This window comes from Eulemur rufifrons, chromosome 30, assembly GCF_041146395.1.
Source record: "Eulemur rufifrons isolate Redbay chromosome 30, OSU_ERuf_1, whole genome shotgun sequence".
In the NCBI taxonomy this organism is placed as follows: domain Eukaryota; kingdom Metazoa; phylum Chordata; class Mammalia; order Primates; family Lemuridae; genus Eulemur; species Eulemur rufifrons.
In genome coordinates this window covers 99,170,567-99,196,121 of record NC_091012.1, presented here as the reverse complement: position 1 = coordinate 99,196,121, position 25,555 = coordinate 99,170,567, and the positions used below count along the sequence as shown (strand labels likewise).

The window sequence follows — 25,555 nt, the reverse complement described above, 5'->3', positions numbered from 1 at the left end:
AGGCTGAGGCAGAAGGATCACTTGAGCCCAGGAGTTTGAGGTTGCTGTGAGCTAAGCTGATGCTACCGCAGTCTAGCCTGGGCAACAGAGTGAGACTCTGTATCAAAAATTAATTAATTAAGACAAAATAAAATAAAAGACTGAAAAATATTAAGTGTTGGTAAGGATATGGAGTAACTGGAACTCTCATACATTGCTGGTGGGAACATATTTTGGTACAGCAGCTTTGGAAAACTGCTTGCCATTATCAAGTATAGCTAAATATATCATTATCCTATGACCCAGAAATCCCACTCCTAGGTATATACACAAGAGAAATGAGTACATATGTCCACCAAAAAATATACAGGAAAGCTCACAGTAGCTTTATCCATAAGAGCCAAAAACTAGAACCAAACCTAATGTACATTGACAGGAGAATGGATAACTGAATTGTGGCATATTCTACAATGGAACAGCTCACAACAATGAAATAAAACCACTGATACACACAACAATGTAGATGAACCTAAGTGATCTTCCTAGGGAGTTGGAAGTGTTCTTTATCTTCATTTGCATTTCATGGAAGTATACATATGTGTAAATTTATCAAGCTGCATATTTACAATTAGGGTCCCTTAACGTATACGTGCCCTATATACCTCAGTAAGAAAAAAAAAATTTTACGTTAGGCGCAGTGGCTCATGCCTGTAATCCCAGCACTTTGTGAGGTTTAGGCAGGAAGATCGCTTGAGGCCAGAAGTTTGAGACAAGCCTGGGCAACATAGTGAGACCCCCATCTCTACAAAAAAGTAAAAAATTAGCCAGGTGTGGAAGCATGCGCCTGTAGTCCCAGGTACTTGGGAGGCTGAGGCAGGAGGATTGCTTGAGCCCAGGAATTCAAGGTTACAACAAATCATGATCGAGCCACTGCACTCTAGCCTGGGCGACAGAGCAAGGCCCTGTCTCCATTGAAAAAAAAAAAAGGAAAGAAAGAAATCTCTTAAAAAGCTGATATCATCTGATTCTGATAAAATAAATACTAAAAATTATGTTTGTGTACATGTATGCATAGAAAAAATATCTGGAAAACTTGAAAGGTTTTATTTATGAGAAGAGTGATAATAGGTAATTTTAATTTTCTTTATACTTTTCTGTATTTTAAGAAAGTATTTATGAGAAGAAAAGTTGGTTTTGTTTTTTGTTTGTTTGTTTTTTGGAGACAAGGTCTCATTATGTTGCCCAGGCTGGTCTCAAACTCGGCTCAAGAGATCCTCCTGTCTCACCCTACAAAGTAGCTGGGATTATAGGCGCATGCCACCACACCCAGCAGAAAAGTTATTTTTAAAAAGCTATTTTCATGTAAAGAAATAATAAGATCCATATCAAGACATATAAAAGATATATACCAAACTTATCACTTATGAGGATAAAGAATACTACCGATAAGCACTTAGGGAAAAAAAGGAACCCAAAATTAGACTGGGCTTAGGGCTCCTTCTGAACCATTAACTAGAAGAAGACTAAAGAACTAAATATGTAGAAGGGAAGAAAAGGTTGTAAACATTTTTTTTTTTATACCTGGACAAGTTATCTTTCATGAGTGAATGTAAATGACAAGTCTGTTTCTGCAGATATCCAAAGAATCAAAAACTGCACACCCAAGAAGCCTTGAAAAATTATATAAAGCCATTCTCCAAATTACACAAGCACTTAGCAAAATTTAAGGATCAAGAATGGGGTAGTTGTGGTATAAAAACTAGTAGTCCATACTAAAGCCAGTAATCAATATTAAGTCCAAATTGTTAGAACTGCAGTTTCAAAATGGAATGTACATACAAAAATTGAGAATATAACATATATAGTATGATAAAATTAAAAAAAGCTTTCATAATTGTTATCCCCCTAAAACAATAGTTTGCCTTTTCCTGAAATACCTTATAATGGTAATTCACAGATAATCAGTCTCTTAACTCATTCCACCAACATCCCTAATTAAAGATTTCAACTGTGCTGCTATTTAAGAAATTGGCTCCTTCCTGGAGAATAAAATCAACCTGAAAGTTTCCCCCCTACTTAAACATTGTCAATATTCTAACTGATTTACATTATAAAATGAAGAGGGCTGAATAATGTCACTGGAAATCAATCCAAATGACTAATGTCCTTATTCTTACCAGTTTCAACATTGTGAATATATACCAATCATATGCGCCTTTTGGGAACATTTTTTTGACAATGTTCAACAAACACACACTTTTTTTTTTTTTTTTTTGAGACAGAGTCTCACTCGGTGACCCTAATAGAGTGGGGTGGCATGATCATAGCAAACAGCAACCTCAAACTCCTGGGTTCAAGCGATTCTCCTGCCTCAGCCTCCAGAGTAGCTGGGACTACAGGCACTCACCACCACGCCCGGCTAATTTCTTCTATTTTTAGTAGAAATGGGGTCTTGCTCTTGCTCAGGCTGGTCTCAAACTCCTGAGCTCAAGCAATCCTCCCACCTTGGCCTCCAAGAGTGCTAGGATTACAGGTGTGAGCCACCGTGCCTGGCCATAAGGCAAAAATTAGAACACTGCATTGTGTAGCTTATAATGTATGTAAATGTAATATATATAACAATTGTAGCTTAAAGCCTAGAAGAAATTAATAATTGCATGGTTCTTACATTTTATGGTATGATATTAAAAACAATATTAAATCTATGTAGAAACTGTGAAGAATTAAAAACGTAAATTAAAATCCCTAGAGCAAACACACAAAAATACTGAAAAGGGACACAAGAAACTCTTGGGTGTTCTGCAAATGTTCAGTATCTTGATCATGGCCCGTATCTGTCATCTCATTGAATTGTACACTATAAATATATATAGTTTATTGTACATAAATTATACCTGAATAAAGTTCTTCAAAAGTAGAAAGACCCACAGGTAACATCATACTTAATGGTGAAGGACTGAAAGCTTTCCCACTAAGATCAGGCACAACACAGGGATATCTGCTCTAACCTCCGACTGAACATTACACTAGAAGTTCCAGCAAGAGCAATTTAAAAAAAAAAAAGAAATAACATCTAAAGTGGAAAGGAAAAATTAAACTATCTCTATTCCCAGATGACATGATCTTATTATAGGAAATCCTAAAGAATCCACAAAAAAAAAAAAAACTATTAGAGCTAACAAACAAATTTAGTAAAGGTGCAGAATACAAGTGCAACACACAAAAATCAGTTGTATTTGTAAATATTAGCAATGAACAATCCAAAAAGGAAATTAAGAAAACTTCCATTTATAATAACATCCAAAAGAATAATTTAGGAATAAACTTAACAAAGAGGTATGAGACCTGTATGCTGAAAACTACAAAATATTGCTGAAATTAAAGATTGCCTATTTTTTTCCAGCTTTATGAGAAAATAATTGACAAAAATTGATTTGATATATAGTAAAAATGACTACCACAATCAAATTAACACATCAATAACCACACATAATTACTGTGTGTGTGGGAGGGGTGAGGACACTTAAGATCTACTCTCTTAGCAAACTTCAAGTAAATAATATGGTGCTATTAGCTATATAGTCACCATGCTATACGTTAGACCCCCAGAACTTATTCATCTTATAAGTGAAAGTTTATACCTTTTGACCAATATCTCCCCATTTCCACTACCCCTCAGCCTCTGGCAACCACCAGTCTGTTCTCTGCTTCTATGAGTTTGACATTTTCAGATTTCACAGATAAGTGAGATCATACAGTATCTGTCTTTCTGTGTCCAGCTTGTTTCAGCTAGCATAATGTCCTCCAGGTTCATCCAAATTGACAAAAATGGCAGGATTTCCTTCTTTTTTAATAGCCGAATAGTATTTCATTGTATATATAAACACCACATTTTCTTTATCCATTCATCCATCAACAGATACTTAAATTGCTTTCACATCCTAGCTATTGTGAATAATGCTGCAATGAACATGAGGGTGCAGGTATCACTTCAAGATACTGATTTCATTTCCTTTGGATATATGCCCAAAAGTGGGATGGCTGGATTGTATGGTAGTTTTATTTTTAATTTTTTGAGGAACTCTCATATTGTTTTCCATATGAGCTGTATCAATTTACATTCCCATTGACAGCATACAAGGGTTCTCTTTTCTCCACACCTTCGCCAACACTTAAAGAATATTTAATTTAATGAAAAGACATCTTATGTTCATGTACTGGAAGACTTGATTATATTATTAGGAGATAATATTCTCCAAAGCAATATACAGAGTTAACACAATCCCTAACAAAATCCCAGCTGGCTCTTCTGCAAAACTTGGCAAGATGATCCTAAAATTCATATGGAAATGCAAGGAACCCAGAGGAACCAAAATATCTTTAAAAAGGAAAACAAATGTGGAGGACTCATACTTTTATGGTCAATGGATTGTGAACAAGGGTGCCAAGTCTATTCAGTGAGTAAATAGTCTTTTGAATAAATATCGCTGGAAAAACTAGATATCCACATAAGAAAAACAAAATTGGACCCCTACCTCAAACTACATACAAAAATTAACTTGAAATGGATCAAAGATCTAAATTTAAGAGCTAAAGTTTAAAAATCTTAGAAGAAAACATAGGGGAAAATCTTCATGACCTTAGATTAGACAATGGTTTCTTAAATATGACACCAAAGCACAAAGCAATCAAAGAAAACATAGATAAATTGGACTTCATAAAATTATTTTTAAAAATTATGCCACAAAGGACACCATCAAAAAAGTGAAAAGACAACCCACAGAGTGGGAGAAAATATTTGTAAATCATATACCTGATAAGGGCCTAGTATCCAGAATACATAAGGAACTCTTATAACTAGGCTGGGTATGGTGGCTCACAGGTATAACCACAGCACTTTGAGAGGCCAAGGTGGGCAGATCACTTGAGGCCAGGAGTTCCAGACCAGCCCGGGCAACATAATAAGACTCCATATCTACCCAAGAAAATTAACAAACAATAAAGAAAAGAACTCTTGCCAAGAGTGGTGTCACATGTCTGTAGTCCCAGCTACTCAGGAGGATGGGACAGGAGACACTTGAGCTCAGGAGTTTCAGGTTGCGGTGAGCTATGACTGCGGCCACTGTGCTCCAGCCTGGGTGATAGAGGAAGCGCCTGTCTCAAAAAAAATCTTTAGTTCATTTTTTAATTGGGTTGTGTGATTTTGTTGTTGAGATATTTCTCCAAAGAAGATAAAAAAAAAAGATATACAAATGGCTTATAGGCACATGAAAACATGTTCAACATTTTTAGCCTTCAGGGAAATGCAAATCAAAACCACAAAGAGGTACCACTTCACACCTACTAAGATGGCCACAATCAAAAAGACATAACACAAGTGTTGGTTTGGATGTAGGGAAAGGAAAGTCTTTACAACGAGTGGAGCAGAAACAATGGAATATTCATATAGGAAAAAAAGAACCCTGACTCCTTACCCCTAACTTCACAACATTCATGAAAATTAATTCAAGGTGGACTACAGACTTGAACATAAAACATAAAACTATAAAACATATGAGAGTATTTTTGTAAATCAGGTGTGGGCAAAAGTTTCTTAGGCTATAGAAAGCAGTAACTACACGAGAAAATTTTGATGAATTAGACTTCATCAAAATTAAACACTTTGTCTCTTCAAATAAAACTATTACAAACATGAATGGGCAGGCCAGGCACGGTGGCTCACGCCTGTAATCCTAGCACTCTGGGAGGCCGAGGCGGGTGGATCGTTGGAGCTCAGGAGTTCGAGACCAGCCTGAGCAAGAGCGAGATCCCGTCTCTACTAAAAAAATAGAAATTAACTAGACAACTATATATATATATATATAAAATTAGCCGGGCATGGTGGCGCATGCCTGTAGTCCCAGCTACTCGGGAGGCTGAGGCAGGAGGATTGCTTGAGCCCAGGAGTTTGAGGTTGCTGTGAGCTAGGCTGATGCCACGGCACTCTAGCCTGGGCAACAGAGTGAGATTCTGTCTCAAAAAAAAAAAAAAAAAATGAATGGGCAATCCACAGACTGTACAAAATATTTATAAAACATGTATCTGACAAAGGACTGGTATAATCCAGAATATATAAAGAACTCCTACAAGCCAATAATAAAAAGACAAACAGAAGCAAATATAATGGGCAAATCTCTTGAACAGACACTTTACAAAGAAAGACATATAAAGGCTAACAAATACATGAAAAGGTGCTCAACATCATAGTCATCAGGGAAATAAAAATTAACCACAATGAGATACCACTACACACCCACCAGAATAGCTACAATTAAAAATACACTACCAAATGTTGGTGAAGGTGTGGAGTTCTCATACATTGCTGGTGTTAGTGTAAAATAGTGCAGCCAATTTGGAAAACTGGCAACTTCCTAAAAAGTTAGATACTTATTCTATCACCCAGCAATTCTATTCCCAGGTATTATCCAATAGAAATGAAAACATGTCCACAAAAAGACTTTTATAAGAATGTTTGCAGCAGCTTTATTCATAATAGCCAAAAACCAGAAACCACCCAGGTGTTTGTGAATAGTAGAATGAATAAACAAATTTGGTGTATTCATAAGATGGACTATTATTCTGCAGTAAAAAAAGAATGAGCTACTGATACCCACAACGTGTGTCAATCTAAGAAACATGTTGAGTGAGAGAAGCTTTACACAAGAATATGTATTATATGATTCCATTTATATGAAGGTCTAGAACGGGATAAACAAATCTATGGTAAAAAAAATAATCAATAGTAGTTGATTCTCACAGGGTGTGGGGACGATGACTGGGCATGAAGGAACTTTCTGGAGTAATGGCAATATTCTACATGAGGTGGGCAAGCTACAGCCTTCAGGCCAAATCTGGCACACCACCTGTTTTTCTGTGAGCAAAAGGTTTTATTGGAACACAGCCATGCCTATTTGTTTACATATTGCCTATGATTGTTTTCATGCATACACCAACAGAACTGAGTAATTGCAATAGAGATTATGTAAACCGCAAAGCCTAAAATACTATCTACAGAAAAAGTGTGCCAACACCTGTTCTATATCTTGATAATGGTTTGGGTTACACAGGTGTACACATTTGTCAAAACTCACTGAATTATGATCTGTGCATTTCACTGTATATAAATTCAAACTAAAAAATAAATACTGAGTTCTAGTCAATTTTTGTATGCTGAAGTATGTATGAATGAAATATACTGATGTCGCAACTTACTTTAAACTTTGAAATGCAGTAGAAAAACAAGATGGATTAATAAAGGGATAATGGGATGAATAGATATTGTGAAAAAGCAAATATAGCAAAAGTTAACTGTACAATCTAGGTGTTAGGTATATGAGTGTTCATGCTATAATTTTTTCAACTATTCTATATACTTGAAAGCTTTCATAATAAGATGCTGGGAAAATTTTTTAATTAGGTAAAGAAAGTATACAATACGTGAAATCTGTCCACAGAAATGAACATTTCAATCTGAAATGCTTTGTGAAACACTGTATTCTTAAAAAATTAATCCTGGAATAGTATGCCCTGCCTGAAGAAACTTCAGTTGCAAAGGTTTTTATTTATCTTTGCTCAGTTCTTTTAGGAGTCAGCATGTACATATTAGAATTCATTATAATTTATGCCCTTGATGAAGAGGGAATTTTATAAAACACATAATATTTGAGGTAATAACTGTTTGGAAGAGTAATATATCACCACTAGAAAATAACTTACAGCACAGCACACCTTTTATCTAAGGACCTCAAAGTATTTTATTAGCCAAACTCAATAAATTCAGATTGCTTTGGATTACCTAAAGCAGAGCATAAGAGCAAAAAAAAAAAAAAAAGAAGTCAGATTCTCATTTCTTTCCTTTAATTAATTCAACCAATTCCCTGAGTAAACTAAATCTCACTGAAGTTATCAGATCCTTTTTCTCCAATTCTGGCAGGGAGGATAACTATCTTACAAAGAGACTATGTAGTGAAATGACTGAGTATGCTGGGTTCAAATCTAGCTCTCCTGTATGACACTGGGAAAATTACTTAACCTCTCTGAACCTCAGTTTCCTCACTTGTAAACATAGATAATGATAGGATTCCTAGAGTTGGTGTAAGGATAATGCATGTAATGCCTTTAGAATAGTATTTGGCACATAAGAATCACTCGACAGTGTTAACTTTTATCTCACAAAGGGAACTGAAGACCATTATCCTAAGTGAAGTATCTCAAGAATGGAAAGCAAATGCTTTACTATAAATGTAGAACAATAAGAGAACCATAGGCTCCTAACATTTAGGACTAAAATATCTTGGAAAGCTCCACTGGTCTCCTTGCTATTCTTCAAACATGCCAGACACACTCCTTCCTTAGGGCCTTTGCACCCATTATTCCCTCTGCCTAAAATGTGTATTGCTGACTCTCTCACCTCCTTCAAGTGTCTGCTCAAATATTACCTTCTCAATAAGACCTACTCTGATGGCCACCTTCTTTAAAACTGCAACTCACTTTCCTCCTTGCCCTGCTCTGTATTTTCCCCAAAGCTCCTTATACTGTATAATTTACTTTCTTATAATAAGTATTGGCAGTCTTTCCTCATTAGACAACAAAATTCAATGACAGAAGGGATTTTTGTATTTAATTCACTGATAATATCCCAAGTAGGTGCTCAAATATATATATATATATATATATATATATATATATATGTCATCATCTGGTCTAACACCTTCACTTTACACATGAGGAAATTTAGGAAAGACTTAAATCAAGATCACCCAGTGAGTACGGAAAAGAGCCAGAACAGGGACTGTGACTGCCAATCCAGTTCACTATCTTCCTGACCCTTGAACATTACAGAAAAATCACAATCATTCACATTTTCCCCCAGGAGGATTTACCTTTAGAATTTCTTGGCCTTGTAAATGCTGCTGTGTCTGTAACACAGAAATGCTCTGAAAGGCAGTGGAAGCCTGTACTTGAATGCTAAGAGTCGGGAGATGAACAGAAGACGGCTGATTTGGAAGGGCTATCCCAGAGCTTTGATAGAGCGTCTGCTGTTGTAATTGTGGTTCTGATGACCCAGAAACGGGTGCTAAGCTAGAAGATGCTCGCCACTGTGGCTGGTCAGCAGACTGCTGCTGGATGTATGCTGGCTGATGCTGTGCTAGGTTTTTCTGTAGGGGAAAAGTTTGACTGTTGTCTAATGCCTGAAGCACTTGAGGCTGCTCTAAAGGCTGTATTACATATTGTTGTTCCACTGCCGCCAGTTGCAAATGTTCTTGCAAAGGAGGTATAATCTGGACCATGTTTGTAATGGTCTTTGGAATACCTAGTAATGACTGAACTTGGTTAGGTGCCTGTGAATGAGGCACCTGCTGCCGGAGAGAAGCACATTGACTACACAAAGATTGTTGTTGATTTATGGGACCTTCTTGAGTAGACAACTGATGGGTTTTCTGTGCTTGTCTATGAGATGAATGAGTCATCTGCTGATGCTGAATGAAAGCTGAGTGAGAAACCTGGCTTGGTGTTACATGTGATTGGGAAAGCTGTACTAAAAAATGCGGGGACTGGATCTGAGCCTGTGAAGAGGCCTGCTGAATGAAGGACATCTGCCCAGGGTTTTGAAGCTGTCTTTCCACTGCTCTCTGAGATGTAATGCTAGTTGACTGGGCCTGAGCTTTTAGCTGCTGGTGTCCAAAACTGGCATCTGCTTGGGATGGAGTTACTGAATGCTGGACAATAAATAAAGGTTCAGTAGAACATGTCTGTGTATCTAACGTTGATGCTAAATGTATCTTTTGCCGTTCCAACATTAAAAAAGAACTACCTTGGGGTTGTGTTAAATAGGCTTGTTGCTCACAAGTTTGTGCTACAAAAGGTGATACAGAGTATAATTTCTGATCTGCAGAATTTGTAATATGTACTTGCATATTATCAGGAAGGTTTATTGTGTATACTTGCTGGGTTATGAAGGTTGCCTGTTTACTTGTCTGGATGTTGTAAGCAATTTGTCCTGAATAAGAAACATGCTCAAGAGTTAGTGCCTGATAAGCAGGCTGTTCCATAGGTTGCACAGGGTAAGCTGCCTGGATCACATATGTTGGCTGGTCTGGAAAATGTGACCGAACCGGAGGTTGCACTAGATAAGCAGGCTGCCCTTGGGCTGGTGCCAAATAAGAGGGCTGTACTGCAGGTGGGACTGGATAAGAAGTCTGCATAGAATAGGCTGGCTGTGATCCCGGTGGTTGTACAATGTAAAGAGGATGCTCCAGGGCTGGCAGTGAATAATCAGGCTGTTCTGGAGCCTGGATTGGGTAAGTTGGCTGTGATGAGTAAGAAGTTTGTTCCTGGGGACGTACCACAAAGGGCAGCTGCACAGGAGCCTTCAATGGTAAGGATGGTAGTTCTGCAGATGGCCCTGGATAAGTGTGTTGAACAGAATAAGCTGGCCATTCCAGGGGCTGAATCACACTTTCAATACCACCCTTTGGCTGCTGCCGACTTGCAAGAGCTTCAGGCTCTTGCAGAATACAATCCTGATGAACATTTTTCTGTGGCGATGCCATAATCTTAGGTTGTAAACTTAATGGCTGCTGCTGAATAGAGGCTTGGAAACAAGGCTCCTTCAAATGCACAGTCTGGCTTTGTGGCATTGAAGAACCAGGAGTTATAGACTCCTGAGGTACCACTGGGTAAGGCTGTGATACTGAATGTATCTTTTGTAAAGGCTGATGGGCCCCTAAATGCCCCCAGATGGAATCAGAAGGGAGCTGAACTGTACCAGCAGCATTCTGTGCACTGCTCACATACTGGGCAGAAGAATGACTCGACAACGGCTGAGGGTAATTAACCGGTAAGAAACTAGAAGTCTGACTGTCATCTGGTGCTTTGGTTAATGCCTGATTGCCATTTCTAGGACCAGGCTCAAGCTGAAGATCAATTGTTGGATGCTGGGAAGTCGTCTGGGAAGCAGGCAATGTCTGAGGAGAAACTGTAGAAAGGATTGGTTGTGGAACTCCAGTAACTGAAAAGTCTAAAGTCTTAGGTTGGGGTGAAGTTTGTCCATTTGCTCCAAAGGCCAGCTGTAGTTCCTGGTGCTGGTGCAAGAAAATTCAAATTATAAATGCATATACTATGCCCATTTTAATGGGACTGTCCCAGACAGATTGATAGATAAAATAATGCTATGCTCTAAAAATTTCAGCAAGTTATCAAAAAGGTGTTAGGTATAGCATTAGTCCTATAAAAATCCTAATAATGTGAATAAATGCTAGTTAAATGCACTAAGGGGCTGAGACCAGTCACAGCAATATATTGCTCATGGCACTTACCACATAACTCATTCAAACCCTGGCAAAGATTCAAAGTATATGAATCCGATACTTTCACACACCCAACAGAGGAAGTCCCAAGAGAAAGCACAAAGAATTTCAATATCATAGCTAAAATGAATGTAGATATTCCCTCAAGAAGGGAGGAGAAGAGTTGGCAGAAATAAATATAGATTGGCTGCAATAATTTCCTAGAACTTGGGCGACCATGCTCATAAAAAGACTAAAATGGTCAAGGTGCTTGCTTATGTGGTCTCTACATATTATATGAAAGGCAGGCTATAAAAATAGTATTCATATGACATACATATGTATATATAAACAAAATTATATATGTGTACATAGAAAACAAGAAAAATCTACAAGTTATACCTCAAACATAAATAATAAGTTACCTCTAGCTGGAGAGATAACAGGTGATTTTCACTTTCTTTATAACTTTATGGCCTTTATTTTTAAATAAGCAAATAACACTTTCATTTTTAAAATTTCTTTTTAAATTTCTGAAACAGTTTAAAATACACATACCCATATACTTATGTGGTTGAAACTTAAGTTAAATTTAAGCACCCATTCAATGCACTTTGCATTATAGGCTTAGAAAGAGACAAATCAAACCACAATGAGCTCAATTACAGATATATACCATATCACTTATCAACACTAGCCAAATACCAGTCACCTTTAATTCTATCAGACCAAATCTATCCCCAGTGGATTTTAAATGCATCTGGCATTTGTCAAGTACGTGTATGCTTTCCCTTACAAGACTGAGCTCCTTGAGGGCAAGAATCATATTTTATTTTACTTCATATCCCCAGAAGGTGGTGGTAGTCATTAAAAGTTTGCTGATGAACTATGACTGACTATATACCAATCTATTACAGATGCACCAACTGCTAGTTAAACCAGGCATTCTCTATTTAGCTGCATTCTAAACTACAGCATGCTAGCTAAACAGAGAATGCCCAGGAGCTTGGACTATCTCACTCCCAGGGAAAGCACACGCAGGGTATGATTGGTGGGGGGTGAGGGGAGAAACAGGGTGATGGCAAAGAAGAGCCCAACCATGTGTACAGAGTCCATAACCTAGAGAACCAGGATACAGTCTTGATATATGAACTCACACACAGACTGTTTACTCATTGTCAGAAATGAATAATGCTGACTTTAGGAGTCTGAAAGACAAAAACACTTATTTCTCCCACAGAAATAAACATGAACCAAAACAAGTCAAGAATTTAGATGAACATGCTAAAAATTATGAAAGTCTATGAAACACTGGGCCGGGTATGGTGGCTCACGTCTGTAATCCTAGCATTCTGGGAGGCCAAGGCGGGAGGATCACTCGAGGTCAGGAGTTCGAGACCAGCCTGAGTAAGAGTGAGACTCCGTCTCTACTAAAAAATAGAAAGAAATGATTTGGACGGCTAAAAATATATATAGAAAAAAATTAGCCAGGCATGGTGGCACATGCCTGTAGTCCCAGCTACTCGGGAGGCTGAGACAGAAGGATCACTTAAGCCCAGGACTTTGAGGTTGCTGTGAGCTAGGCTGACGCCATGACACTCTAGCCTGGGCAACAGAGCAAGACTCTGTCTCAAAAAAAAAAAAAAAAAAAGTCTATGAAATACTATTTCTAATTAACTGCAACAGACATCCCTCCACATTCAAACCAGGCTGGAAAAGTTCAATACAAAGAATAAACCATCATAACCAAGAGGAAGAGATCAGAGCCCCAAATAAATCTTTTGTCCATATATACTGAGTTCTCTGTTTCTTCTCCAATTATACAAGCAGTGTCTCAAGATTCTAGTTGTACAATATTATGCACATCCTCAGAGCATTGTCTTGGGTGAAGGAAAACATAAAAAACTTAGCTTTCAGTGACCTTTATCTAAACTATGCTGAATTTATGAAAGAGAACTTTTGCCTGTCAGAAAATACAGGCAGTGTTAAATTTGTTTAAATGAAACAAAGCCTCTAAAATGTGTCCTACCTTTATCTGTGAGATCTTCTGGACAGTTAATGGGGAAACTTGGGGTTGAGAAACAACGGTAGGTCCAAGGACATGTACAGGCAAAACAGTGGACTGACCTTGAACCAAAGGCAAAATATGGGGCTGAGTCAGCTTTGGCTGCTTCTGCAACTGTTAAATAAGAAAAAAAAAGATTAAAAATAAACTCCTCCATTTACAGTAAATGTACTGATTACACATTTGAAAATGTAACAGTTCACCTCACCCCTGAAATTTGCTGGAAATGTCCTACTAGTTGCTGAGATGGGTAAATCTGCCCTGGAACATTTATTTCGGCTTGCGGGATGTTAGAAACCATTTGAGAGCTCATCGTCTGGTTTGAGGAATAGGCTATACTGGGCTGACTGGAAGTATCTGAATGTATAACTGATCCAGCTCCTGACTCAGACAAATTGTCACCTATAACAAAGAAAATAAGCAACAGGTAGAAGGGAAGACTCAAAGCACAATGTCCAAATGGTATAGGTAATGATAAGTGTTTCTTTAATGGTTTTTTTTTTTTTTTTTTACTCTGGCAACCTGTGACAGCTTCAAATAAAATGTGAATACTGCAGAATTAATTAAAAACCATCATGCAATGAAATATTGACATTGTGGTATAGCTAAAATTCTCTCAGTAAAGCAAACCTAAAAACAAAGAATCACATAAAAATCAACTCCATTAGCTGGCCATTTCATGTATATCCCTAACTAATCAACACCTCATATTAGGATTTCAGTAAAATGCTAAGTGTCATACTCTCTTCCTCCTAGAACCTGGGGAAAAAAAAATACTGTCCTTGTAGAACAATTGGATGTTACTATGCAAATACTATATCCTTCTGGAGAAGAGAATGCATTACAGCAGAAAATAAAAGGAATTGTGTCAATTTTATACTTTAGCCTAAAATACAAAGGGTCTTAAAGTCTAGAAAATTCCTTCTTGAGGAATGAATTGTATCTTTAGTTCCAAATTTTCATTATTAAAAGATTTATGTTAGACCCTCAAGAATGTTAAGTCATTTTATTTATTCCCTAAACAAAACTAGATGCTAGATTATAATTCTTATGCAACTAGCACCTTAGACAAGTCACTTAACAAAACAGTTTCTTAATTTTAAAATAAAGCAACTAGCTGGCCTATTTCAGGGGTCTTGTAAAAGCCTTGCTGAAATGATAGATAATAGAATGCTTTGAAAAACACAAAAGTGGCTGGGCGCAGTGGCTCACGCCTGTAATCCTAGCACTCTGGGAGGCCAAGGCGGGTGGATTGTTTGAGCTCAGGAGTTCGAGACCAGCCTGAGCAAGAGCGAGACCCTGTCTCTACTAAAAATAGAAATTATATGGCCAACTAAAATATATATAGAAAAAAATTAGCCAGGCATGGTGGCGCATGCCTGTAGTCCCAGCTACTCGGGAGGCTGAGGCAGAAGGATTGCTTGAGCCCAGGAGTTTGAGGTTGCTGTGAGCTAGGCTCACGCCATGGCATACTAGCCTGGGCAACAGAGCGAGATTCTGTCTCAAAAAAAAAAAAAGAAAAAGAAAAAAAAAAGAAAAACACAAAAGTGCTATTTAAAAATAAGGGAATATATGAAAAGAAAAAAAAAAATAGGCCATTGACCACTGCCCCCTTCCAAAAAAATAAAGATTAGGGAATACAATTGCACATTTTTTGCTTTTACAAATTATAACGGTGTTACCTGTAACCGAGGAGCAGTGCTGCTGTGGTTTTCTTTGTAGAAGCTGTCGTCGAACATGTTGATCAACTTCAGTTTCTTCACATTCAGCCCCGGCCTGCTTAGCAGGAGCAGGGGGCAAACTTGTATTCTGTTGCTGAGGGACTACATTCCCCACAGACTTGCACTGAGAATCCCTGCGTTCTTCCAAGCAGCCAGCAGGTTTCTTCTCCCTCGTCTTCTTTATCAGGGTCACCCGGTCTCTAATGGATTTAGCAACGGCTTTGGAATCACTTTCATGGAAGAATCCAGACTTTACCTACAAACAAAACGTACATAATAAGCAAACTACTTCTTTTACATTTAAGATATTAACTTTTATTTTACTAGTATTTTATGCCCCCAAATTCCAAACACTATTAAATAACAGTTAATTTGTTTCTATAGTCTCCCTTAATCAAAGACATACAAAATGCCGGAGCCTTTAACTGGCATGAGAAAATCAATAGTCTTACGAAGCATTGTTAAAATGATTCTGGCTTTAAACAAAAACAAAAAAAAAAACCTTGATGTTTCAGTACATGCAGCCTTATTACAGGTAATTTATGACTGCCATTAAGGTTTGTAAAAGATTAAAAACATTTCCTTACCTCTTGAGCCATTGTGGAGTAAAAACAAAACAAAACAAACAAACAAACAACAACAACAACAAAAAAAAAAAACATTTCCTCATTCAGCAACATTAAGTGTCTACAATATGGCCAGTACTGGACACCAGAGAAATATAGGTGACTAAGTTGGTCCTTTGTACGCCCTGTATGAACACACAATTTGGTTGTGTGAGATGGCCATAAACTTAAAATGAGGTAGAAATGAGCTGCTGCAATAGCCCTAAAGTAGGAGCACATGCCTCTCTGGAGGGAATAAAGTGTCACAGCAGAAGGTAAATTCTGACCTGGATTAAAGCCAAAAAAGAAACCTTCAGGCTATTGAGGGAGGTGTAGATAAAATCTGGAGTTGAGACCAACATTTTAGGCAGAAGGAAGTATGCTCATAGCAAAGTACCATATCTGACTAGGCATTAGAAGAATGAGAACAGGAAAGTGTTCTGCCTTGTCTCAGGACTAGGGCTAAGCATCAGAGAAGCTCACTTGAGGTACCATGACATATCATTCTCAGTCCCACAATCTGCTTTTTAAAGCATGTATTGGAAGTCTGTAGACTCTAGGAAATTTCATGGTAGTTGAAAGATGATTAAAATGTTAAATGGGGCACAGATATTTAATTCTGCTCCCTCCTAAGGCTCAAAAAAGAAAACCCCATAGTAAATGGAGTTTTAAGTTATAAACCCACAATGACAGGGCGAATAAGAGAAACACAACAGCAATAGGATTTTGGACACCTTAGAATATGGAAAATAAATAAGACAAGTAATAATTGACCTACCAGACCTGAGAAAGGTAAACAAAGGAAAACTGAGAATCATTCCCATGTATACTGAAGAATACTCATAAGGCACAGAAACTGGCAATACTAATTCCAGAACTGAGGGTGAAGTCTAAAGAGATGGCTAAATAAGGAAGATTAAGTGAAAGGGTTTCGAGAAGCAGTTACTTAGGTCCTTGTATCCCACTCTCCCTTCCACACCTTTGGGTGATTGCTTCTCCCCTACCCCACAAGTCTGTGACCATATGCAGCTGAATGCCAAATGTAGAAACGCCCAGCCTTCTTCCCTACAGGGCTACCAAAATACCAGTAACCAAACCTTTATCCTCCAAGAAGTAGATTGAAAGATGCTTCTCTAAGGAATCTAACCAACCCAAGATGAAAGACTTATAAATTCTGGTATCAGAGATTCCCCAATTAACAGACCACCCAGATAACCTACAGTAAATGTTTAAGTTAATAAGTCCTATGTAAGCAATCACACCAACCATCAGCTTATTAGTCCTTGTGGTAGGCAAAATTATGGCCCCTCAAAGATGTCCCCTCTTAATCCTCAAACCTGTGAATATGATGAGATATCACACCCATCATTGTGTTTGCTATATAGCACAGTTGCCCTTAAGCTAGGGAGACTATCTGGGTAAATCTTCTACCAGTTGATGATACTAGAAGGATTCAGCACGCCATTGCTGGCTCTGAAGATGAGGTGGGGGCACATGAAAGCACTGAAGAACAGCCTCTAGGAGCTGAAAGTGGCCCCCTGGCTAACAACGAGCAAGAAAAACAGGGACCTCAGTCTTACAAGCACTTAGAATTGAATTCTGCCAACAACTTGGATAAGCCTGAAAGCAGATTCCCCCCAGAGCTTCCAGATAAGAGCCCAGGCCAGCCAATACCTTGATTTTGGCATTGTGAAATCCTAAGCAGAGAATCCAGCCAAGCCCACCAGGACTCTGACCTACAGAACTGTGAAATAATAAATGGGTATTGTTTTAAGGAACTAAATTTGTTGTAATTTGTTACACAGCAATAGAAAAGTAATATAGTCTCCTACTATTAATCATGAGCAGATAGCCAAGAATTACGAGAAATATGAGAAAAGCCTCTAACAAGAAGACAGAACACAAAACCAACAAAGAAAAACAACAACTTGGAGGAAACAGACTACACAGGGAGAAACAATGTTGGAAAACACTAACTTTAGAGAGACGAGACTAATATTGTATCTGCAAAACACAGAACGAGAAGTTTACTCTAAAAAAGGAATGGATGAAAAATGAAAACAGACTCTTGAAATTCAAAACATGATAGCAGAAATGAAAATCTCAATAGAAGGGTTAGAAAGTAAAAGTGATAATATCTGCCAGAAAGGGGAATAAATAGACAAAGAAGTGGAAAATAGAAAAGAACATTGGAGAACCAATCCAAGAGGCCCAAAATCCAAATAATAGCAATTCCAGAAAGGGAAAACAAAGGAGAAGTGATCAACAAAATACTTCAAGAAATTTCCCAGAAACTAAAGGATATGAATTGACAGATTGAAAGAGTCCACTGAGTATCCAAAACAGTGGATGGAATATAGACCCAAATCAAGATACATCACTGGCAGAAGCAATGGAGGTGAGGTTAGAAGAAGGTTAGTATTCCTCCTTCATTTCCAGTCCTTTGAGCCACTTTAAGTCATTGAGTTTGATAAGCTGTTCCATTTCTTTACCTAGGAATTATTATTTATCTTTTATATTATTCCTCTCATCTCGTTACTTTATTCTTTAGTGAAACAAAAAGGAGAGATGTTCGTATACTCTTACAAAGACCAGCGAAAGCAGTAGGGGAGAAGTATCCTCTCATCCTTGGCCTCCTGGTTTTGAGCAGTATCTTGATGGCATCTGCTTCACCCTCCTATTCTCAGGCGCTCAGGAATGACTTTGCATTTTAAGGGTATCATCTTTGAGCTCAGCTTGGAATTTTACAATATAATGCTTTTTAGTAGAGTTAAAGATAATCCTGATTAAAGAGATATATTGAGCACAAATATTCCACGGACTTCATTTAACACTGACGATAAAACGGTGAACTAGGCATACTCCCTGTCCCCTGTGGAATTAGCATTAAATTGTGGCCTCAGGTTCTTAATTATTTTCGTGATTCATTACAAGTCTTAAATGGCATGGGTATGGATTTGTTTGCTCGTTTTAACAAACTTACTCCAAATTACTTTTGGAAGTACTACATATGAAAGCGGTATGTAATTTACACATCTTTCTTACAGGGTGATGAGCTTTTTGAGGCTATCAGAGTCTGTTTTATCCTTCTATAAGAGTACCTAACACAGTGCTTTGCACGTGGTAGGTAACTTAATAAATGTGCTGAATATGAAAAATATATCATCAAATTCACTTCCCAGTTACATTCTGCCAAGCTATAAAATAATCACAAAAAGTTTACAATTGCAAAAAAATTTGTTAGTAATGCAATAATATTTTAAGCTTTAAAATTTTAAATACATAACTCCTATGTGTACTTTGGGGAATCTAAACATATTTTATGACATATCTTATTATTTTTTAATTGAGTACCTCAGGAAATGTGACACCCAATGTATTTAGCTTCCAAATACTATGTTTTAGGGATAGTATCCTAAGAATTCTTTGTTATTTTCAAGCTTACAATTAGGCTTTAACTTGCAATTCTGAACAGTAGGATAAACATTATCCTATATCTACCCCACTATTACAGAAATTTGCAGAATTCCTTACCTTGAAAGGTTCACCAGTATCTCAGAATCTATATATTTCCATAGGAGACTATTCCATTATCTCCTATCATAATTTGATCAAAATCAGGTTCTTCTCTTGGCCTCCTAGAATTAACATTCTTTACCATTAGCTTCATAGACTATAATTCTTTGCTCGCAGCTTCTGTCACTTGAGCAGAATAATAACCACCTCTGAGCATTTTATCTTATTGTCAATTACTCGAAAGAGACCTTATTTTAATTGAATCGAAATTCCCTTTTCCTCAATTTAACTTTCTTTAATCAGCCATACTAAAAAGAAAATAGGTAAGCCCCGCTGTTCTTCAGTGAAACTAATCTCTTAGAGGTCAGACTTTGTTTTTTAATGCAGAGCCCAAACATGTAGGAATCCAGTATGACATTTGATAGAAGTTGGATAGCCCAGATATGAGTTTATGTAAAGAAGATAATATATTGGGCAGTAAATACTTTAAATCACTTCATTAAAAAGATTAAATGACTGTAAGGAGAAAGACTTGCATAAGCTTTCAGTGATCTTCGGACATATACACAATGAAAATCCTTAAAAAAAAAAAAATGGGCCGGGCGCGGTGGCTCATGCCTGTAATCCTAGCACTCTGGGAGGCCGAGGTGGGCGGATCGTTTGAGCTCAGGAGTTCGAGACCAGCCTGAGCAAGAGCGAGACCCCATCTCTACTAAAAATAGAAAGAAATTATATAGACAGCTAAAAATATATATAGAAAAAATTAGCCGGGCATGGTGGCACATGCCTGTAGTCCCAGCTACTCGGGAGGCTGAGACAGGAGGATCCCTTGAGCTCAGGAGTTTGAGGTTGCTGTGAGCTAGGCTGACGCCACGGCACTCACTCTAGCCTGGGCAACAGAGTGAGACTCTGTCTCAAAAAAAAAATAAAAAATAAAAAATAAAAAAATAAATAAATGATACATCACTGAAGTTTTAAAAGACTGAGGAGAAACAGAGATATTACAAGCTTCCAGAGTGAAAAACAATGAATCACATTCAAAAGATCAGGAATCAGAATGACTCTGGACTTCTCAACAGCAATACTGAATGGTAGAAGAGCATGGAGCAATGACTCCAGATTTTTTAAAAAACTGCCAACCTAAAATGCTGTAGCCAGCCAAATGATTGATTAAATATGAAGATACAAAAAAGGTTTTGTTATACATGCAAGTCTCAAAGAATTTAGCTTCCATGTGCCCTTTCATAAGAAACTAGCATAGGAGGCCGGGTGCGGTGGCTCACGCCTGTAATCCTAGCACTCTGGGAGGTCAAGGCGGGAGGATCGCTTGAGGTCAGGAGTTCAAGACCAGCCTGAGCAAGAGAGAGACCCCCGTCTCTACTAAAAAATAGAAAGAAATTAGCTGGACAGCTAAAAATATATAGAAAAAATTAGCCGGGCATGGTGGTGCATGCCTGTAGTCCCAGCTACTTGGGAGGCTGAGGCAGAAGGATTCCTTGAGCCCAGGAGCTTGAGGTTGCTGTGAGCTGGGCTGACGCCATGGCACTCTAGCCTGGGCAACAGAGTGAGACTCTGTCTCAAAAAAAGAAAAAACTAGCATAGGAAATGTGCCACTGAAATAAAATGATAAACCAAGAAAGAGAAATATATGAGATTTAGGAAATACGAAATTCAAAACAGCAGTGAATGAAGTCTAGGAAGAGATAATAAAGGGAAATACCAGGGTGGTAGCTGTATTCTAGATGCCTAAGGTAATCATTCTACATTAGAACAATGGAACCAAACCAGAAAGACAGACACATGTTAAAGGCTATCGTCTCCAAGATCCCCACTGTTGTCATTGTCGCATCTTTCTTTTTAACTTAAGACCAGAATGCCCAGGTGAGCCTGGCTCAGATGGTCTGTACTGCCTGGTCTTGACCACATGCTGCTGCAGCTCCTGCACACCCCTCCCATCAGCACTGCACCTGCCTGGAGCAGGTGTGGACATGTGTTTCACCCAACAGAAGTTACCTGCTGTGATCTACAATTAAGGGTTGGGGCTGGTAACAGGGAGATGAGAACGGAAGAGTCAGAGAGGCCCACTCCCTGTCAAACTACGTGGTTACCAGACAACTAATTTTTCGTCCACACAATAGCCTCAGAAGCAGCTCTTATAAACTCTTAGGGAAACTGAAGCCAGACTATGACCAAGAGATTCTCTTCAGCTTATCCTCTCCTAAGACCTAATCATACCTCTTCACCTAATCATACCAACATTGCCCCTTCCATAACCGGCTAGGTGTGTGCTTGTCATTTAGGATTTCAAAACAAAACAATATATTACTTAGGTAAACTGTAATGAAAAGCAAAGAAATGAGTAACACAGAAGTCAGGGTAGATATTACTTGTGGTGATGAGGGAAGAAAATGCAACTGGGAGGGGCACATGGGTGGCTTCTAAGGTATTGGTAATGTTCTATTTCTTAACAAAAGTAGTGTTTTATTATTCTTTATATTGTGCATACAAATTTAATATACTATTACAGAGAAAACATTTCACAATAATATAACAATTTAAATTTTTAAAAAAGGAGAAAATGAGAGGAAAGAAAGCAATGAGAAGGAGAAAGGAATCGATACTACAAGGGGGCATGGGAAACAAGGGTAGGATTTACTTACCATTTCATATGCCACTTCCTCAGGTGTATCTGTTTCTAAATTGAAACTGAACTCAATAGCTTCATTGTCTTTGTGTTTGCCTTTCAATTTTTTAGGGTCTTCAACCCAGAGTCTTAAAGCCAAGGATGAATTTGAGCAATCATCATCTTCTGCTAACTCCACCCTCAGTCCTGTATCCTCAGCGAAAAATGCGTGGTTTAGTAGGTCCCTGATAGACAACCTAATAAGCAAAATACATATCTCATTACCAATTATTCCAATCATAGCCAAGATATAGACCTCTAATTAATAAAAATTAATTTTATCAATGCAAAAACCTTATTTTAAATTTCCTATTAATTAAATCATTAATCTGCCTGGTTATAAAAACCAAACCTTATATCCCACTTATTATCAGGGATGCAAAGAAATCCCAACTAACATGCTTATATAATGATCTTAATTCAAGATTATTACCAGTAATACATCTAGATAATGAAGTTTAACATACTTAAAAGTATGCCTAGAGAAAACTGGAGATGTACTACAGTACATGTTCGATGAATTGATTAGCTTCCCTAAGCCACTTGCTTAAGTTACTCAGACTCAAACAATAGATTCTCAACAATGGAAACTAAAAAATCTTGCAGATATATAAACTCTAAAGTAAATTAGAAATTCTAACTCTTGGGGCTGGGCGAGGTGGCTCATGCCTGTAATCCTAGCACTCTGGGAGGCCGAGGCGGGTGGATCGTTTGAGCTCAGGAGTTTGAGACCAGCCTGAGCAAGAGCGAGACCCCATCTCTACTAAAAATAGAAAGAAATTATATGGACAACTAAAATATATATAGAAAAAATTAGCTGGGCATGGTGGCGCATGCCTGTAGTCCCAGCTTCTCGGGAGGCTGAGGCAGGAGGATCGCTTGAGCCCAGGAGTTTGAAGTTGCTGTGAGCTAGGCTGATGCCATGGCATTCTAGCCCGGGCAGAGCAAAGACCCTGTCTCAAAAAAAAAAAAAAGAAAAAAGAAATTCTAACTCCTTTATAAATGTTATAAATGGAAGTCATTGACTCCATTAACAATAATCTAGTCAGTATACTTTACTCTTCAGGGAATGCCATGGGTGAAGCTAATGTGGTTTGGCAAAGTCCAGTGGTTTTCTTAAAGTATTTAACTCTGGTTTTAGGCCAGAGTATATAATGGATACAACTCTAGCCTGATATCAGGGATTAACCATCTCTGAAGAGAAACAAAGGACATGGCTGCAAAGGATTCTTTTACAAGCTAGGGAATTTAATTTAGTTTTCTTTTCCTAATTTTTAAAACAGATATATAATATTTAATCTATCTGTATTACAGGCTAGGAAGCTGAAACTGATGTATTCCATAATACCTACATAGAGAGCCCCTCCTGTACTATTTAAACAGAAAAAGCATATAGACAGCATGTTATCCTCCAAGTTGAGGATTTTCAACCCTCTACATTTCTAGTGATCAAGAGACAAACATTTAACTAAGACAGTGTCATAAAAAGAATAAGCTTGCTCAAACTAATTAGTTTTAAGACTAAAGTGAGATGTGTTTTAAGAAGGCAAAACCAAGTTCAGCCCTCGGCCTCTCAATGAAAATTTTGTCTAAGTATTTTTACTGATGAATAATTATAACAATAATTATGACAATAGCAGAAGATACCATTTATTGACTACCTATTATTATTAGGTATTTTACATATTATACATTCATTATCCTTTTAGTCATCAAAATAATATCTGTTTTGAGTGGTACAATGGACATTGGAGACTCAGAAGCGGGGAGGATGTGAGGGGAGTGACAGAAGAAAAACTACATATTGGGTGCAATGTATATTATTCAGGCAACAGGTACACTAAAAACCCAGACATCACCACTACACAATTCATCATGTAACCAAAAACCACTTGTACCTCTAAATCTATCGAAATAAAAATAAACTAAATAAATAATGATGTATACTTTTAAAAATCAACAAAATAATACCTGTTTTGAGGAACTAAGTAACTTGCTCAAGATCACACTGGCTAAGTGTGAGTCCAGATTTGACTCTTGGTCTGATGTTTAATCCTGTGCTTTTTCCAATACACTAATATGGCATCAATTCTTTTGAATATTTCAATGTTCTTTGGTAACAGATCATAATTAAAAGGCCGTACAAACAACAATCAGAATCCAAACTAAAACAGCTACTTCTACATAGTATTTTTAGCCTCATTTTAAAAAGTATGCCTAAACTCCTATAAGTCAACAACAATAAAACAACAACAGAAACAAAACAATTAAAAATACGCAAAGGACTTTAATAGATATTTCTTCAAAGATATACAAATGGCCAATAAGCATATGAAAAGGTATTCTATAACCTTAGGGAAATGCAAATCAAAACCACAATAAGATACCACTTCATACCAATTAGGATGGCTAATACCAAAAAAAAAAAAAAAAACAAAACAGCAAATAACAAGTGTTGGTGAGGATGTTGAGAAATTAGAACCTTTGTAACCTGCTGTCAGGAATGACAAATGGTATAGCTACTGTGGAAAAAGTTTGGTGGTTCTTCAAAAAATTAAATATATTACCATATGACCCAGCAAGTCCATTCCTAGGTATATACTCCACAAAGAATTGAAAGCAGGGACTCAAACAGATACTTGTACACTAATATCCATGCAGCATTATTCACAAAAGCCAAAAGGTGGAAGTAAGGAAGTTACCCACGTGTCCATCAACAGGTGAATGGGCAAACAAAATGTGGTATATACATACAATGGAATATTATTCAGCCTTAAAAAGGAAATTGATACATGCTACAACCTGGATGAACCTTGAAAATGCTATGATAAATGAAATAAGCCAACCACAGAAGGACAAATATTGTTTGACTCCACTTATATGAGGTACCTAAAATAGGAAAATTCATAAAGATAGAAAGTAGAATAAGATTACCAGGGGCTGGAGGGAAGAAGAGATGGGAGTTATTTTTTAATGGGTACAGAGTTTCTGTCTAGAATAGTGAAAAAATCCTGGAGATAAATAGTGGTAATGGTTATACAACAATATGAATGTACTTAATGCTACTGAATTGTACATTTAAAAATAGCTACTGTGATAAAGCTTAGGTTGTGCATTTTGCAACAAAATTTAAAAAAAAATACCTAGATGTAGCCTGTTGGTACAAACACGAAGAATGTTTTGTAAAAAAGCTATAATTAAACAGGCCTTACCTTGGTGGCTTTACATATTCTCAGATATACAACACTAAACCTAAATAGGAAACTAATATTAATAAAAATAGGGAGGGTCAATGAAATGCTAGTGGAAATAATTTCTACAAAGGATAAGTCACCTTTATTAATTATCATCAATAAAGAGGTAAAAACCAAAACATGACCCCACCAATTTTAGTTGGCAATTGTCCAAAGCTCAAATTAAAGGGAAGTGAAAGCTAAGACTAAAGGGAGTTTTTCATAAGACAAACACAAATTATGACACAAATAAATCTAGAATACTATTTCTTGAACAAAAATATCCATATTAGCTTTATCATGACACAAAGATGTATGATCGAATAAAAAATATCTGTCTACTCTCATGTGTTAGAAGCAAGTTAACTTGTGAGGGCCTACTGACTGTTAGTTAAGCTGATGGCTGAAAGTGATAAACGCTTATCA

General features: G+C 37.4%; 1 protein-coding gene across 2 annotated transcripts in view; it reads right to left on the bottom strand.

The window, feature by feature from the left end:
- Positions 1-25,555, bottom strand: part of WNK3 (WNK lysine deficient protein kinase 3) — a 134,902-nt gene that overhangs the window by 72,353 nt on the left and 36,994 nt on the right. For both annotated transcript variants that reach the window (XM_069463747.1, XM_069463748.1), the window contains exons 6-9: positions 21,874-22,093; positions 15,054-15,348; positions 13,580-13,773; positions 13,336-13,485 (exon numbers count right to left, since the gene is read on the bottom strand). In XM_069463747.1, coding sequence (XP_069319848.1) covers positions 13,336-13,485; positions 13,580-13,773; positions 15,054-15,348; positions 21,874-22,093 — 859 coding nt within the window. The remainder of the gene's footprint in view (positions 1-13,335; positions 13,486-13,579; positions 13,774-15,053; positions 15,349-21,873; positions 22,094-25,555) is intronic.